At 43.9% G+C, this 19094-nt stretch overlaps 1 protein-coding gene across 3 annotated transcripts in view; it reads right to left on the bottom strand.

The window, feature by feature from the left end:
- Window positions 1-7776: 7776 nt before the first annotated feature.
- DHX9 (DExH-box helicase 9) overlaps window positions 7777-19094 on the bottom strand; it is a 44545-nt gene continuing 33227 nt past the window's right edge. For all 3 annotated transcript variants that reach the window (XM_037906295.2, XM_043552884.1, XM_037906296.1), the window contains 8 exons: window positions 18718-18878; window positions 17084-17195; window positions 16212-16373; window positions 15911-16038; window positions 13838-14067; window positions 12057-12172; window positions 10899-11099; window positions 7777-8332 (listed from right to left, as the gene is read on the bottom strand). In XM_037906295.2, coding sequence (XP_037762223.1) covers window positions 7996-8332; window positions 10899-11099; window positions 12057-12172; window positions 13838-14067; window positions 15911-16038; window positions 16212-16373; window positions 17084-17195; window positions 18718-18878 — 1447 coding nt within the window. In that variant the 3' untranslated portion in view covers window positions 7777-7995. The remainder of the gene's footprint in view (window positions 8333-10898; window positions 11100-12056; window positions 12173-13837; window positions 14068-15910; window positions 16039-16211; window positions 16374-17083; window positions 17196-18717; window positions 18879-19094) is intronic.

The raw sequence follows: 19094 nt of genomic DNA, 5'->3' as shown, positions 1-19094 counted from the left end.
AAGTTGAAGACTGTTAGTCTTAAATGCTTCTTTGAATTAATGTTATGGAAAATGACTAGAGTTGCCCTTACTGTGCTTTGCTAACGTTTTGAGCATCTAACTGTAACACACACCTTCAGTCCTGGATTACAATGAGTCTCCTTTGACTTAATAGTCTAAATGGGGAACAGATATTTTTCCTCTCAGCAAGCTAGGAAAAGTAATTTTATAAACACTGAACAGCAGCCTGTGTCTACAGTAGTCTGATCCTTAGTTTTGCCACTGTTACTACCACTGGTAGAGCTGCACTGGCAATAACAGTTGAGCACTAATGTAGAACACCCTTACATAGTCATTATCCAGACCTACTCTGAGTAGGATTAGACAACTTTGGCTAAAATGTCAGTGCTAACTTATTCATAGTGACCCTTCTATTGTGGTTACTATCAGTAGAGCTGCACGAGGAAACGTAGATAATGGAAAATCTCTTACCTGGTAATTTTCTTTCTGCTAGCAGTGTCTTCCACAATTCTGCTACATTTGAGCTATTTCTCTCCTGGCTGCAGTTTGCAGAGGCATTTCAAAGCTGTGCTAGCTAAACCCCCTCTTCCTCCAATCTACTGCCAGATGATTAATTCGAAAGCTGTGTAAAAACTTGTAGAAAATAATTAGTAACAATAATTCCAATGCCAACCAAATAACTAAGTACAGCAAGTCCTTGCTTGGAAGGTAACTATCCAGATAAGATGTTCACCCTCAGCTGACAAGCCATCCAGGGTGGGTAGAATTGTGGGAGATGCTGCTGGCAGACAAAATGATCAGGTAGGAAATTTTCCATTCTGCAGCCCAGCATCTCCTACATATGAGAAGACGCAAGCAGTGAACAGGAGTAAGGAGGGTAAGAGAACAAAGAAAAGGAAAAAAACATTTTTAGGATTGCTCAGAAAGCAAGGTTATTACTGGATTACAGTCTGCAGCACCCTCCTGCCAAAGGAAGTCTCTTCAGAAGACTCTCTATAGTGTCTGATAAAGGTGTTAGTCCTCCTCCATGTCGCTATTCTGCAGACCCCTGTGGTGGAAGCACATGCTCTTTTGGCCCAAGAGGTTGCCAGGGGTCTTGTGGAGTAGGCCTCAATTCCTTCTGGACCAGCACACACATGCCTTGTAGGTCTCCACAATACATAGTCTGATCTATCCAACCAAGGACAGCTTGGATACCCTAAGGCCCTGGCATGTTGGGTGAAAAGAAGCCAACAGAGAGCCTGATCTCCTTATAGATTCTGTACACTTAATATAAATCTTTAGTGCTCATCTGACATCTAAAGTGTGCCATAGCTTCCCAGTCAGTGGCTGTGGACAGAATGAAGGGAGGACAGTCTCCTATGCGACATGGAAAGGAGAATTCTCCTTATGCAAGAACACTTCTGAAATTCTAAGCACCACCCTTACCATCATGGAACACATAATAAGGTTCCTGCATAGATGAGTTCCAGAATTAGCAGCCTTATCTGGTGGCTGTGGTAGCAACCAGAAAACAGGTTTTGAAGGAGAGGTAACGTGATACAGCTATGTCCAAGGCTCGAAGGGAAGGATGGTTAGGGCTTTCAACACCAGTGGTAGGTCCCACTTCAGGAAAATCAGTCTGACAACTGATCTGGCCAGTGAAACTTCTATGAGCAGCCTGGATACCTGAGGCTTATTGGCCAGGGAGCCAAATGATACTGCAAACCAGTACACTACGAAGGGCTGACACTTGGCAAGCTGTGGTGCTTGGCATGAACTCTTATCCACTCCTTTCTGAAGAAAGTCCAATTTAACTGGAGTCCCATGATCTCTTGGATTTACTCTGTGCTCGACACCAACTGCTGAATTTGGTCCAGCCGGTGAAATAGGATTTTAGTGTGGAACCCCTCCTAGAAGACAGCAGAATCCCTATCACTTTGGAAGATGTGCCACGTGGGGCTAACACATCCCTTTTAACAGCCAGGCTGTCAGATGAAGATGGGCTGCATCCAGATGGAGAAATGGTCCTTGATAAAGGATGTCTGAGCTCACCAGTAGCTGCAATGGTGGTTTCAGCTTTAGATCTATCATGTCAGAGAATCAGGGTCTCCATGGCCAGTGGAGAGTTAACATCATCCTTGCTTTTTCTTGCCTCATCTTTTGGCTCATTTTCCCTATGAGAAAGAAGGGCGGGAACATGCACAGTCAGCCTTGAGACCATCTGTTTGACAGAGCATCTGTTCCCATAGACTTGGATCTGCTTCCCTGGGGAAGTATTTCAGCCACTTTGCATTCTTATGATTGGCAAGCCAGTCAGTTGATGGGAACCAAACATCTATGTGGTCAGATTGAAGATAATTCTGGGTTATTGAGATTGTAACGGCTGAGCTAGTTTGCCTTTCTGTTCAGTTCCTCTTTTATGTGGATTATTTTTAGGTAACGGAGAATCTTTTCTGCCCACACCTTTATCTCCATCACTTCTACACGTAGAGCAACGCTGCTTCTCCCTCCTTAGTTGTTTATGTATGCAACCATTGTCATGCTGTCTGACTTACCATGATGTAGTTGCCTTCCACATGGCTCTGGAATCTCAAACAGCTGGTTTGACCCTCTGAGCTCCAAGAGATTGATGCTGAGATTCCTTTCCCCGGGCTTCAGATGTGCTCCCCATCTGTCTAGGCTGGCATTGGTAAGAATCTGACAGTCTGAAAGGTATATGGAGACTGCTCTGTGGAATTTGCCCGGGACTGCCCATCTCAGGGAGTCAGTCTGGTTTCAGACTAGTACCTGATTTTGCATTTGCTCCAGGGATTGGTCTCATACTTTCAGAAGAAAGGCCATGGAGGCACCTGATGTGTGACCTTGCCCATGAGGAGATTCCTGTGCATGAGACCAGGAGGCTCAGTAGCTGAAGCCGCACGGCTATGGTTGGGCTCATGCACTGGTCCAGCATGGATATCAGATCCTGAATCTTCTGGAATCTGTTAAGCGATGGTTAATAGATCAGCGTTGCTAATGTGTTCTTCCACATCCAGATGAATAATCCTTGTCAACGGAATCCAGGAACTTTTCTTTGTGTTTATCACAAATCCATGTGCTTGCAGAAGATTCAGACTCCAGATCGTGGCCCTACGTGCTGTGGGACAGGGCTCATCCAGAAAGGGATACAGGTGAATACTCTGGGATTTGAGTCTGCCCATGATCACTGCCAGCATCTTAATAAATCCCTGGGGACCAAGAGACCAAATGTCAGTGTTCAGTATTGGTAGTGATCTTAAAAGCCTGTGGTGGAACGTGGAGGCTGAGTCTGCCAAATCCACGGAGGTTAGGAAGTGGCCTTGAGACAGGAATGTCACTATCAAAGCTAGGGACTCCATCCAGAATTTTCTTCATCTGTTTTTGAAGAGGTTGAGTATGGCCCTGACTTCTCCAGTGCACTTCTGAACAACGAAGGAGGAGTAAAAACTTTGAGCAGTGTTCTTCTGGGGGAACGTCTATCACTCCTATGTCCAGATGGGAAATCTCATTGCAGACCTACTAACACTTTGTGGGGTCACTCGTTATTGGAGACTGGATGAAGAAGCGAGGAGGCAGGGCCCTTAGTATGAGGAAGTATCCCTGGTGCACCCTCTCTCGCATCTACTTGTGTGTGGTAAAAGCAAGACATTCATCTGGAAATTGACATTCTGCCTCTAAACTGAGGTCTAGGTGGAGGCACACTCATTCATTGTCAGAATAAACTCATGGAGGTTGTGGAAGCCACCCTTAGGTTTTCTGATCACTTCTCAGTTCCAAGGTTCTCTCTTAACGTGTGTTATCTTTCCTCTGGAACCTCTGTGAGGAAGGTGGAAAAAAGGAGTGTCTGTCTGATAGTAGCTTTGTAGTCCGTTTTTTGAACACTAACTGGAGAGGGGAGGGACTGTTAGACTCTTGTCTAATTTTTCTCCCAGGGGAGGTCCTGTGAAGTCAGAGGAGCACAGGATTTGTTTGGAGTGAGTATCTACCTTACAGAGATGAAGCCATTTATCTCTTGGCTGCTGAGCTGGATGCTGTGATATGGGCAGAAAAATCTTATAGCATCCATTGAAGCATCTGCCACCAATGCTGTTGTTTGGGAGATTTTCTTAAGTCCAGTTGGTCTCTGCCCTTTAGGGCTTTAAAGTCCTCTAGCCATGACATTGTGACTCAAGCAAAGCCTGTGGCTGCCAGAGATGCTCTGAGGAGGCATCAGATTCCCTTCCAAGGATGGCCTTCCACCTTGCTGTCCACTGGATCCTTGGGGAAGTCCCCTTCAGTTGGAATAACCGTATCTTTTGGTAGAGGTGCTATAGCAGCATCAATCTTAAGTACATCTGAGAGAGCATTGTTTGGCTCTTTCTGCTTGTAGAATCAGAACCTGCCTGTTAGTGTTTACCCTTTTCAAGAGACTCCCATTCCTCCCTGATTACTTCTTCGAAGATTGCAGGGGAATCACTGTGTAAGGAGAAAATTTGGAAGGGAGGTATTTACTCTGAGGCTTACCTTAGAGGCCTGCTTAGGTTGGATCTGGATCGTGGATACCACTTTTTTGCACATGGTTTCAAACTTCAGGATTTAGCCCCAGGAACAGCTGAATGAAATCCCAATCCTTAGGTCTCCCTGTTCTGCTCTTTCTGCCCCGTTGGGCATTTCTGGAATGAAATCGCAGCTTCTTGAAGCAATAGGAGTCTCAACATGCCTATCCAACTCCAAACTCTGTGCCTACCCGTGCTATGGTCAGCTGGCTGAGAACAGGCAGGGCATAATTTGCTCTCTGTAGAGCCTTTCAGGCTTAGCCACCGTGGTGCAGCTGCTGCGCTATCCCTGAAAGGAGGAAGAAGAGCTCAGCAGAGAGGCACTGCAGTGGAGACTCTGGGTGGCTTCAGCCACCTGCTTCTAAATACTTGGTCCAGGAGGAGGAGAGAACAAAGAAGGCTGCTTGCTAATGCCTTAAAATGAAAAAATGTAAAAGGCAAGGTTAGGAGCGGAGAGAACCACCACTGATTGCTGGGTGGAGGCAATATCTTGCCCTCAGGTCAAGAAAGGGACTGTGTCTAGCACAGGCTATGCTACAGCTTTTAATTGCCTCTGAAAGGAGCAGATAGGAGTGGGGGAATAGCCTGTAAGTAGCAGAATTGTGGGAGACACTGGGCTGCAGAAAGCTGTACTATATAGAATTTTCCCCATTATATAGATTTATATTTTCTCAGTGTAAGACAACTAATTTAAATTTAGTTTTCATTGCCTGTAGTTTGAGTCCACAATAGGTTACAGCATCAATGGTGGTTAGCAAGAGATCAGCCCACTGCCTTCTCCCACCTTACTAAAACAGAAGTAAGAACTTCCCAGTACCATTAACAAGAGAAACCTTGAGGGAATTCTTAGCAGTATTCATATATCACTTAACAAGCTCAGTAGCTGAGAGGATAGAAATTGTGCAAAATCTGTTCTCCCTCAGCCATATATACCTGTTTCAGTTTAAAGTTGGGTTTTTTGGTTTATTTTTTGTTTTTTATATACACATCTAATTACAAAATACAGTTTTCTGCTTATTTGTTTCAGTTTACATCCGCAGTAATTTAGTATAATAGGGTATATTACACCTTATACTAAGATTAAGGAAATCAAAAATAAGGAGAAAAAGGTGCACCATACAGTAAACTAGAGGAAAAAAATAGGAGTGGATAGTTCAGATAGTTGGTAATGGAATAAAGTCTTTAAGCAATATATTACCAGTTTACATCCAGCTCAGGTTGGTAATTACTGAACTCTACTGCTATCTAATGATTTCTGTCGCTTATGGGAGGGGTAGGCTGTTTCTTTTCGAGTTAAACCCCTAAAATCAAGGGTGGTGGGGGGAAGGGGAAGGTTGTGACACTCAAGTTCTGTCCATAGCTCTTCATGTGAGACAGCACCCGATTACAGGCATGAGATATCACATTCTCTGGCCTTGGCTCTGTTAGCATCCAAACACACATGGAGTTCTGCTGGATTCCCTGTGCTTGCCCCTCTGAGTTAGTTTGGCTCCCCTTTGCACCAGGTCAGATACATGCAGGACTCTGAGGGTCCTTTGCCCTTACTCATTGTCCTAAAATGCTGCCACTCCTAGTAGAATGGGCAGATAACAGAAATCCTCTCTCATCATACAAGTTATTTCACTGCTTAACTGTCAGCATTGTATGTTAATATCTGTTTAGATGAATGGGGTTTTTCATACCTCTGAGTTAATTTCAGAGTCTGCAAACATTGCTACATTAACCTCAAACACTTCTCTTGAAGGTTCCTGTGTCTGACCCAGAGAAACCTCGCCCATGTTATTACCTTACTAGACACAGTTCTCTATAGAGCAAGGCAGCACATACTAGTAGCCAACCAGCGGACAACCAAAATGGATGTAAATCTGCTGTAAAAGGTGACAGTGTCATCTGGCACTGCAGCAGGGCCTATTTGCGCAGTGCATTCTAAAGCAAAGGAAGAGATTCCCCACACATCAGCTGTTCAAGGTATCGACTAAAGGTGTAGCCAATTGTTTGACTACACTCATGGATCATTCTTAAACGTGTTCAAGACCAAAGAATCCAATTTAGCTAAATATACTGTCTAAAGCAGGAGTGGGCAAACTTTTTGGCCTGAGGGCCACATCTGGGTGGCGAAATTGCATGCAGGGCCATGAACGTAGGGCTGGGGCAGGGGTGCGGGGTGTGCAGGAAGGGTCTCGGGCAAGGGATTGGGGTGCAGGCTCCTGCCTGCCCTGGCCCTGTGCTGCTCCCAGAAGTGGCCAGCACCATGTCCCTGCAGCCCCTGTGGGAGGGGGGAAGGCAGAGGGCTCCGTGCACTGCCCTTGCTTGCGGGTACCTCCCTCAAAGCTCCCACTGGCCGCAGTTCCCTGTTCCCGGCCAATGGAAGCTGCAGGGGGCGGTACCTGCAGGTGAGGGCAGTGTGCAGAACCCTCTGTCCCTGCCCCCAGGGGCCGCAGGGACATGGTGCCAGCTGCTTCCGGGAGTGCCGCGGGATCCGGGCCATAGTTTGCCCATCCCTGGTCTAAAGACAAAGCAGTACAATAAAAAGGAGACATACAAATGCTTGCAGCCATAAGCTTCAAAGTTATGCATTTCAGCTAGTAGTAACGATTTTACAAATTACAACTCTTTACACATCACTTTCAAGATTAACCCACTAGTTTGTGCCAGCTTTGTCCTTGGTATCGCCCTGTACTGTCCCATATTTTGTTTTGAATATTACACTCCATGTGTTGATGAGCCATGAAAGTAAATCCTAACTGTGCTTGCTACAAAGCATTCGTGCATCTTTGCTTTGCCATGTTTCCTATTTTCTAATTGTAAAGACGATTTCAGCTTTGACAAGTATAGTAGGATATTTGACATGGGTGAACAGAATTGTGGGGAGAGCACAATACTTAACGTAGCTTCCCAACACACACATATGGTGTATATTATATTAATACTGTGCTCATAACTATTAATGTAGCGTATTCTACACCTAACTATACATATTGGTGAACAAAGTCCTATGATTTCAAACCTCTGCTTCTGTCCATTCAGTCCAATCGTGGTCTGAAGCAGCAATGACTAATAATCCCTTGCAATTCTGAAGAATTGTTGATATCTGTCCCACATGCTCGTTTACACCCTGGAGACAATAAAGAGGTTTCTCCCAAATTTCTCATACCTCCTATAGACAAATGCTAAACCTAAAAGGAAACAGCCATGCTCAAGTCCAGAATCCAATCATCATACAGAAACAAAACACGTTAAGTCTTGTGAACAGAACACTTTATTAAGAACAAAGTATACAGACTGTGGTACTCTGTAGTAAGGACTCTATTTTACATAATATCACCACTAGTCCTAAACAGTTCGTTTCAAGCTACTGTGAACAAGTAAAATAACAAACAGACTTCTGTATTAGCATCAAAGAAGTTACAGAAGGAAACATGCACATTTTTGTAGAGTACAAGACAGACTTCAATGGATTTCAATAACCACCACGCCCCCTTCCTTGGCCCCCAAACCCACCTCCATAGTTACCTCTATTCCCACCACCCTGGTACCCTCTATATCCCCCACCCGAGCCTCGATACCCTCCCCCAGACCCTTTATATCCCCCACCACCTCTATAACCTCCCCCAGAGCCACCTTGGTATCCTCTTCCTCCAGAGCCACCTCGGTATGAGTTATATCCACCGCCATAGCCTCCACCACCATAGCCTCCACCTCTGTAGCCAGAGCCACGCTGGTTAACTCCCCGTCCTCTGAATCCACCTCCATTGTCATATCGAGCCATTTTGGGGGGACGAGGACCATCTCCAAACCTAGGAAAGAAAAGTTTTAAGAAAAAATTTATTTAACACTCACAACTTTAAAAGGCTTCAATATTTTCACCACCACCAGAGTGGAGAGTTCCAAAAACGTAAAACTCCCACTCCTCTTATGCAGCAGAGCAGTATGCTCAAATCCCACACCCAACTTAGACATTTATTCCCTGTAAAGCTTCATTAAAGAGCAGCCCAGAGTGATCTCATCTGGTCCAGGACCAGACCCATCCCGAAAAAATTCTAAAGCAGAGATAAAATTATCCACTGACGTGGACTTTGTCAAAAACAACAACTCATAGGTAGGGGTGACAGTTTTCAGCTTATGTGGGAAGTGCTGGGCTCTCTATTTTGCCCCTCGTGATATGTTTAAGAAAAAAATAGAAGTTGGTCCCTCATTTTGATCAGTTACCCATACTCCATACAGTTGAGTCTCCCCCACGTTTGTTAAATTATCTACATCAGAAATAAGGAATGAAGCAGGTTATTAGAGGCAGGGCTGCCTAATAAGGCTGCCTGACATGTCCCACTATAAGACTCAGTTTTCAATTGTTTATAATTTTGCCCAAGTCCCCTTATGGGGCTGAAGTTTTCCATGCCAGTCACTTGCCTCAGGCTGAATTTCAACCGAAGTGGCTGAGCCGTTTCCGTTTGAGGCAACTGCTAACAATGGTCCAATGATATACACAGTTTCTGTTCTGCTTATATAACAGCAGAATAACGAACATTAAAGTCTCTGAAGTCATTAACATGTAGCCCTGTAAATTCACCCAGCATTTGAGAAAATAATGGGGAAGGGCCTGCAGGAGAAGGGAGAGAGGACTGGAAATAGGATGTGCTTGACATAGTTCGGGAAGGAGAGGGGGTGGGGTGGAGGAGAAAGAGAGTCAGCCTGTTCCTCAAAGCACAAAGGATACTGAAACAGGAACCCCCATCCCACCATGCAGCCCTTCAGCAGTGGTACTAGGACTGATACTAAAGCAGAGAAAAGGTTCTTTGTTAGAACTTTCATTTGTAGACATCAGAGCTCTACAGCTCCCTTTCCCCTATACATAGGGATGTTTACCAGTGGTATGGAAAAGCACAAATAGGTTTTGTATTGTGAGACTGGTGTGGACTGAGACCAACTATTTTCAGATATTTTTATAAAAACTGCAAAAGTGGTTCTTGCCGTCTGTAATGGTTTGCTGTACTGAGCGACACAGGTACAGTTTAGTGGTTTAGGAGCGTGGAGCACTTCCTTGATTTCTATCATTCTTATACAGACTGGATGAGGAGCTTCAGCACCCATTCGCTATTAGAGAAATCCCAACCCTGATGTGTGCTTTGCCCACACTGAATCTGACTAGTAATGTTAGAGTAGTGTTTTCTACTCTTAGGCAGCCATTAGGACCAAAGGGAATCCTAGCATCATCCAGTCTGAATAGATAAGCACTCAAGAAATGATGCATGGATCTCTTCAGGAAGAATATCTGTGGTAGAATGGAGAAGTCAAACACTATCAACCAAATACATTTCTCTCCTTGCCTGCAGTTCAACCATTACTATATCTCCAGAGATTTGGGAAAAGTCATCTTTACATCTTAAATCTGTTCTGCATAATGAGCAACACAAATTGATGTGAAGGATATGAAATTGCAGGAGATCTAAATATCCTTGAGTAGGTGGAAATCACACACGCTCAGGAGTATGTAAAATTCAGTAGACAAGTTAATGCCCACCACTGCAAATCCAAATTAACCCTACAGCTGCCAGAATGTTCAGGCCATATGATGTACACACCAGGGTACCATGGCCTCTTGGATTACAACTATCATATTCTGAATTTGACAGTAGGGTTAAACTGAAATTAGCTTGTTCAAACACTTCATACCAAGATCAGTCTTCTAGTGTGAAGTTTATTGCAAGCCAGTGAAACGGTTACTCTCTGCAGAAAGTAACCATCTGTGCATACCAAGTTGCTATAGTTTAAGCATACTCTCCCAGGTGTTTTGAAAGATTTCTACTTCAAGGCCTAAGGGTTATGTTATTTCAGTTTCCTGAAACTACTATTCCCCATTTTTTATAATTCTGCTAGTAATGGGAGGGTGACATATGTGGCTTGGGGAAGGAATTACACAGTCAGTAGACTTTGGGAAATGCACACCATCACATACAAACAGTTCAAAGTCATGCATGAGTAGAGCAGCCCCCTCAATTCATTTGTGAAATCCACAAGATCCTTGGTGCATGCTGTATCACAAGGCAGCCACTCACACACTATAGGAGACATCATTTTACTCTCCTTTTGCCATCCTCCATCAACCTGCACCTTCACTGCTTGCACAGTTTCTTAGGAAGATTTTCAGACATGATTAACTGAAAATATGAGTATATTAAAAACTTCAACACTGATTATCTACATCAGGCAGCCTGCTTCCAAACTAAATCCCCCAACAGGAATTCTTGCTGGCATAGGAGTTCAGACACACACTTTGGCCTTCGGAATGTTTAGGCATTCCAAGTTACCAGGAATGTTTTCCTACTCCAAGGATCCAGCTGTATAAGTGAACAGATTGGAGCTAACCTTGTGTTGCCCGCCATGAGGTTGATGCCAGCCGCTGAAGGCCTGGAGATTTGGCGGATCACATTCAGCATTCGCTCATTCACTGGGTCCAGCTGGCTAATGATTTCAGGATCTTTAGTTACTTCAACAACAAGAGCTTCCATTGCTGCACGTAGGGCAGTGACACAAGCAGCTGCATCATGAGACATCCGCAATTTAATCCTAGAGCAGGAAAAACTATTTCAAAATGAAGATCTCTCTAGATATAGAACATCACAGCCTACAGGAGAGAGGCTATAGAGAAAGCACAATGTTCCACAGAGCAGGTATTCAGTGCGTCTAGTGCCAACCACCACAGAAAACACTTAGAACTTCGAAGTTAAGAGTATGGATAACACCCTAACAATGGGAAATGCTGCCATCTGGAACTGAAAAAGTATGATTGGCAACGTATGAGATTCCCCAGCACTGAGAGAAATCAGAAGCCAATTAGCACAGCTGCTACATTTTTGACTCCCTGCTCTTCGGACTGGAAACACTCCAGGTACTACCAGTTACTACTCCATTAACCTCTGGGACTAAAAGATGCCAAAACGTTAAAGCGGGCTCAAAAATACAGGGGCTCTTCAAGGCTCTGTTAAGGACACAAAGATATCATCAAAAACTACCAGCCATCCCAGAATACCAAATTTGACAAATGTCAGTGAACTAAGCCTCAACTCTGGGAAGTAGGGAGGCATTAACCTCATTTTAAAGATTGCCTTTTTACCTCCATTTCCCAGTTACTTGCCAAAGGTCACAGGAAGTCATTAGCAGAGCCAGCACTCCTGACCCAGTCCTGTGTCTTAATGATGAGGCTATCTTTCCTCCTGCTTGTCTATGAGGATGTGACCCAAATTCTCCACCACCTCTAATTCAGATCTGAGCTCAGGGAAAGTAGCTTTTGTGGAATCCAGCCAGTGCCTCATGTTTTCAATTTAGGAACATAATCTACAGAAAAAACAGGAGCTGCCAAAATAAACTGTTCCCCCATCCTTACACAGACCAACAATAATGCTCTGATGAAATTAATCTGTTACTGCACAGCCTGACCTACATTTCCCATTCTAAACATACTTATAGATATGTTACCAGCTGTTTCTCCTCACAGTTATCCATGATCAACTAGGAAGTTCATACCAGTCATCCACCATAATGATCTCTCCATCAGATAAGACTTTCTTTGAGGCAAACAGAAGCAGCTGCAGCGGGCTCACCAAGGTCATTCCTTTGGCAGAGATAGCTCGTGTTCGGATCTGCAGGTAGAAGAGGAACATGGTTTCCCATTTCAAGAACTAAGACTGCTCTTTCTTTCAGCGGCCATGGAAACTAACAGAATTTTTTTACAAACAAGACAATCCCTAGGAGATTGTCTCTCAACGGATTAGTAATAAATACAGAGCTCATCAGATCAGGAGAGATGCTGTAAATCCAGCTTTGGTTGGCTGAAACAAATTCATTACCATTTAAAAGCTGTCAATTGTCCATGTGAAATGAATTTTGTGGTCTCAATGCAGTTCCCAAGGAACAGGTGTCACTTTACAAAAAAACACCAAGTTTTTGCCAGTCTCAGCACAATGCCCCAGCATCAGATGGAACTCTCCTCTCACTCTAAAGATAGTCCATACAACAGGTCTGGTATGCTGCACTTTGCAAGTTTCCCCTAGAGCGCCCTACCAATTTGTTCTTTGGATATTCAGGGACCCATATTTTTATGGTGATTACACAACTGTCCCACAATTGCAGATTTGTAAATTCCTGCATAACTGTGCTAAAAACCTAGGCTTTTGTTTACATAAGCAAAGACCTGAACTTGGTACTTGTGGAGAATACCTTCAAAATATGATCTGAACATAAACCAATTCAGTGACGTCTGCCCAACTCTGCAGACAGACAGACAATGGCTCTGACTATGTGAACTGCCCCATTAATGTCAACGGTGTGTTACCAAGCCAAATTACGGTTAGAGATCAGCAATAAATATATCGTTGCCTATTTGTCACTGCTGGCTGTTGTGGCAGATATTGGGGTGGAGTGCAATGAGGCAGCCCAATGTTATCCAGGGTTGCTAGAGTGACAGGAGCAAGGAATTCATGCCTGCAGCCCCCCCCAATTTATTATTCTCTCTCCCTCCCCATATTGCGCAGGAGTGAAGAGGAGATGGAATCCCCTCCCCAGCACCAAAAGGCTCAAATGCATTCTGGGTAACAAAACCCAAGCTACTTGCCCTCACTTTCATGGGTTCCTCAAGCCATAGCTGTCCCCTGTTCAGCTCCTTAACCTCCATCATGCCCCTTGACTATCTATAAAGCAGTTACTTGTCAATACTTGGGGTTGAGAAGGAATTTTCCTCCAGGGCAGATTGGCAGAGGCCCTGGGGGTTTTTCGCCTTCCTCTGCAGCGTGGGGCACAGGTCACTTGCTGGAGGATTCTCTGCCCCTTGAAGTCTTTAAACCATGATTTGAGAACTTCAGTAGCTCAGATAGAGGTTAGGGGTTTGTTACAGGAGTGCGTGGGCGAGATTCTGTGGCCTGCGTTGTGCAGGAGGTCAGACTAAAACGATCATAATGGTCCCTTCTGACCTTAAAGTCTGTGATTCTATGAATACAAAAAGATGCAGCACACTGAACACTTGGGGGACTGTGCACAATATAAAATAAATGAACATGGAATTCTGAACTAACTGACCTTGAGCAGGGAGCAGCAAGAGGATAGGGCTAATTCCAGGGTTTTTTTGGCCATACAACAGAAGAGCCTTGGAATACAGGATTCCAGGGCTGCCAATCCACTCTTTCACTAGCGCTAAAATTTTCATTAAAGAAATAAAACAGTGCCCGAGAGGCTCCTTTTGAAATGAAGCAATAAGAACGGGCATAAAGTTTGGTAACTTCTCAAAAGTAGTATTTCATGGTTCTCCTTACCTTTTCACCAAAAACAAAGAAAGGAGATGGATACTTCATGTCCTGGCTGCTGAAAGGGCAGTTGACGGATGACTTGTGGATAAGCGCATTGCGCCCCTCAGTGGTAAGAATTTTCCTCTTCTCCTTGTGGTAGCAGACATTAGGGTATACACCAAAAGCAAGCAGGGAGATGACAACATCTAGATTGTTATCTGGTCCAGTGTTGTTAAATATCTGAGTCATCAAACACTCTGTTGACAGAGAACAGAAAACAAGCTACTTTCCAGATCTCACATAGTACAGTGCAACTAAATTATTCGGGATCTCTGATCTGAACATTTACTGACTCGGCTATTTATTTAGGCATTGGTTCTCAAAACATCTCTGCCCTCAGAAAAGGGCATTTTAATGCTGCATCACATCAACGTTAAATAATTGTATTTGTAATGAGTAAACTGAACACACATTTTCTAGTATTCAGTGAGAAAAGAGCTGAAAAATAAACTACAAATTGGAAAAGCCATTCCCCTTCCCACATTCTCAAGGAACAAGGGCATAAAGGCTTGTCCAGGAGGACAATAGGACCTCCTGAAGAGGTCAGGTTGGATGTTGTAATCGTGCCACTGCTTGTCACAACAAACCTGGAGTCCCAGGCTGGGGGTTGTTGGGTCATCCCGCCCAGAGAGAGAATTATTGTAGCATTTATCCTTGAGAGCAGAGGGAGAAAGACTACTGGATATTAAGAAAACAAAAGTGAGAGCAACACTTTGAATTCCCATCAACTTTTTAACATGGAACAAAACTTCCAGAGATTTTTGAATCTAGACCCTGCCCCATCTTTAGGAAATGCTGCAAAACCTTCCTCTTCAAAAAAGGGCTTTTCTTCCACCACAAGAATGGACATGTTCTGCACTGACTCCTAACCCAAAGACCCCAACCCAAGCATACTCCTCAAACAAAGTCAATCTTACAAAAACAAAATAAATGTAACCCCCCCCAACCTTACCCCATCAAAGTTTTTACCTTGAAAAGGGGTGAGAGGCAGGGACCACAGGAAGTCCACTAGGGACCTGGCTATTGCTATTAATTTTATACAGAAGGCACTAAAATGTACTACTTTTCAAGTTGACAATGTGTCTATAAATTCAGCCTAATCTGGATACTTATAGGTGCCTTCCTTAAATTTGGTCTTCTCTCTAAACAGAGACTCCATTTGAAAGTAAATCAGACTTCTTGCCACTTGTACATGGCTGTGTTAAATTATGTCTTGCTCAATCCTATATTGATGACTAGCTGAGAGATTTTGCTATGTATTGTAATATTCTCACTGTTTAATGGAAATGAAAACTCAAATACAAAGAATTCTAAGCGAATATGCTATGTAGTGAAGATCTGAGCACAAGCCCAGAAAACTACAGAGCATGAAAGGCAGTGTTCAGATCCTGGGGGTGGGGTGGGGAGGGCAATGCCCTTAGGATAATGCAACAGCTACGCCAAGTGATTTTGGGAGGGAAGTCTCTAGCTCTTCTCATCCAGAAGGACTATCAGTGCAATATGGAGCATATATGGCAGAGAAGTATGAGAAGCAAAACCATGGAGGTGGATCTGAAAAGACAACCACCACTTTAAAAGGTCAAATTCCTCATAACTTTGCCGTCCAGAATTTACCATCACTGCGGAGCTAAGTTCACAAGCTGTTGTAGTGCTCGTTTACACTGTGCATTAGTCCACACTAGAGGGGTGTAAATTCTAGTGTGCACTAGGGTGTTGCACACTGGTTGGTCCGCATGGACCCTGCTGGCACACACTAAATTCCCTAGTGTTCATTAATGTAGTCCCAATCTGCACACTAATGCACAGTGTAGACAAGTCCTTAAACTGCTCTCAGCTAGGAGAGGCAGAATGCATACAGCAACACTCAGGTGGAAGCTGCTTTAACAGCAACAAAGTACTGGAGCAAATTCACCATGGGCCCACATGCCATGTATTCACCATTACTGGGCTATTGGCCAGTCAAAAGGTTGGAAAGCTACCTCTCAACTCTCAAAGATTGAAGGGGACAATACTGAAATGACTGCTTCCATGGAGTATTACCTTCCGGAAAGCCAGAATTGATAAGAATATCTTTAAGCTGGACTTTGGCTTCCCAAGTCATCCTGAGTGTAGCCATGTTGAGCCTTTTGTGTTCACAGAATCGTATTTCTGCATCTTCACCGCCCATTCTAAAAAGGAAACAGTCAAGACAGACTCACTTGAACTCAAGAAGATCTGTACAAGAGAAGAATGAGTGCCACAAACAGAAACTCTAACACAGCCATTTGGCTATCTAGTCAGGTCACATAGTTGCTCACCCAATATTACCCTTAATCTTCTGTTCTGTGCTAAGCCAACATACCTTGCATCATCCCAGGCTTGGAAGACTGAAAGCAAGGCTACATGATCTGAAAACCTGTTCCCCGCAAAATTCCTATGGACGTAACCCAGCCGTTTACCCTCGCTGATGAAAGGCTCAGGGAAGCAGGTGGCGGCAGAGATGGTACACACAGCATCTCCTACACTGAAATAGAAACCATAGAAGTATTTATGACTGGGTTTGTTCCTAGTCTTGTTGCCAGCAGAAGTTACAGGCCCGTTGACATGAGTAAAAACTTCCTGCTTAAGGACACAAGCCTCATTACCTCAGTACTCATTCTTAGAGAGACTTCTTTACAGCAGCTCTTCCCAGAATAAAGGCATTAATTAGATCAAATGACAGTGGCTGGAATTTCACAGCACATTCATGAATATTATGCCTCTTCCCCTCCCCCATCTGTTTTCACAATCCTGTTCACCACCCTCTTCCAGATTATCGGATCTCCAACACCACCCCTCATGATTAAAACCAACGCCCGCATACCTCTATTGATGAATATTCAGTACCGTGGTTCTTTTCACCTCTTGTCTCTTAAATGCTAACTGTCCACATCTCCCCAACCACAGTTCACTCCGATCTTACAAGTGTTCAGTGTCCCATTCCCCAATTTCATAAATATTCAGTCTCTACTGGTGCCATTCAGTTCCTCCCTAGCTCATGAATATTTGGCTCCCCAAACCCAGTGATGTTATTTGTCTCCTAATCTCATGAATATTCAGTTCCCTCCCCTTCCCCCCCATGCCACCACCCACAGCTCATCTGGATGCATCTTTTTTTAACATCATTGGATGCCTGAAGATTCAGGAACACAGGGCAAGACAGCAAAGAATCACCACTGATACTGAGGAACTTACTAGAAAATGCAGCCCATTATCATCATCTTGCCCAGGCGAGGTTCAATGGGGAGTTTAGCAAGGATTCTCCCAAGAGGCGTCAACTCATCATTAGAGTCCAGGGCATCCAGCTCTGAAACAAGTTATTAACCTATCAGCAAAGATGGTTCTGGCAGTTACCTAGGGCTAGTCTACACTGGCAGCGCTTTAACATGGCTTGTGTGGTTGTGGCACAGTGTTGGGAGAGAGCTCTAAAAAAACCACCTCCACGAGGGGTGGAGCTCCCAGCACTGATGCACTGTCTACACTGGCGCTTTACAGCACTGAAACTTGCTGCACTCAGGGGGAGTATTTTTTGACACCCTTGAGCGAGAAAGTTGCAGCGCTGTAAATTGCCAGTGTACACAAGCCTAAAGTCAAACCAAGGATTTAATTAGCCCTTGGCTGAGAGATTGAGAAGTTTAAGAACTTAAACTATTATGTTCACCCAAGTGTTCTGAAGGAACTCAAATATGAAATTGCAGAACTACTAATTGTGATATATAACCTTTGCTTAAATTAGCCTCTGTAACCAGACAACTGGAGAATAACTACTGTAACACCGATTTTCAAAAAAGGGCTCCAGAGGCGATCTGGCAATTACAGGCCAGTAAGCCTAACTTCAGTACCAAGCAAATTAGTTGAAACTATAGTAAAGGACAAAATGGTTGGACACAGATAAACACATTATGCTGGGGAAGAGTCAACACAGCTTTTGTAAAGGGAAATCATGCCTCAACAATCAGAATTCCTTGAGGGTATCAACAAGTCTGAAGACAAGGGAGATCCAGTCAAAATAGCCTACTTGGACTTTCAGAAAGCCTTTGACAAGGTCCCTCTCCAAAGGCTCTTAAGTAAACTAAGCAATCATGGGATAAGAGGAAGGTCCTCTCATGGATCAATAACTTGTTAAAAGATAGGAAACAAAGGGTAGGAATATATATAGTCAGTTTTCACAATGTAGAGAGGTAAATAGTGGGGGCTACCTAAGGATCTGTATTGACCACCTGTGCTGTTCAACATATTCATAAGTAATCTGGAAAAGGGCATGAACAGTCGGGTGGCAAAACTAACTTGAGTACCACAGTCTCAAATGAAGTCCAAAGCTGACTGCAAAGAGTTACAAAGGGATCTCACAAAACAGGGTGACCAGGCAGTATAAAAGTGCAAAATAATTGTAACAGAATCCATCAGCCTAGATCAGGCTTGTTTTGAACCAGTCTCCCAAACGCTTTAATGCGCTGGACTCAGTCGCATCTCATATACAAGTCTCACAGCTGAAGATACAATAGTAGCCATCTTCATAAGATACTCATAAAATGTAACAAAAGAAGCCTGAAGCTAGGAAGTCAACTAGAGGAACATTTATGTTCCTCTAAATACTGCTCCAGTTGCAGAAGCTCACTGCTACCCAGAAAATGCATCCCAGAGCCACAAAGGGGTTTGCAGACATCAGGTCCTTCCAGCCAAAGAAAACCTAGAAATATAAATGTCTACCTAGCAATATATATGTCAAATCTACTTACAATTGACCTTGATACCCTCAACCATTCAAAGCTGTACATGTCACATTTCTGGGTTTGCTAACAAAGAACCTTGTGGCCCAATACAAATACCTCTGAGTGTGTGCTCTGCTTCAATCACTGCATCCAAAGGAGGTGGTTCTATCGCTTTGGCCAAGAATTGGCCAATCCCTCCCAGACGCAGAAGTTTGATGCTCAAAGCAATTTCATGCAGTGGTGTTCTGAACATTTCAGGTGTCATGTGAGTTTCAAGCCTAAAAACAGTGAGGGGTGAACACAAAAAGTCAACCTTCTGGACATATGCATTCCCGATCCCCAATACAGGTCATCCCAACAAGTGCAACCTAGCCTTCCTACGTGAACACGTTCACCAAGTCACCTCATCAATCCACCCTCAGTGAATTCCTGCAACCTGCACTGATGAACAGTACTTCTCTTTAGTAATTCCATGTCCCTTCCAACTGGAACCC

The sequence above is a fragment of the Chelonia mydas genome, chromosome 8 (assembly GCF_015237465.2).
Source record: "Chelonia mydas isolate rCheMyd1 chromosome 8, rCheMyd1.pri.v2, whole genome shotgun sequence".
Classification (NCBI taxonomy): domain Eukaryota; kingdom Metazoa; phylum Chordata; order Testudines; family Cheloniidae; genus Chelonia; species Chelonia mydas.
The sequence above is the reverse complement of the archived record's forward strand: the minus strand, read 5'-3'. Positions and strand labels throughout refer to the sequence as shown.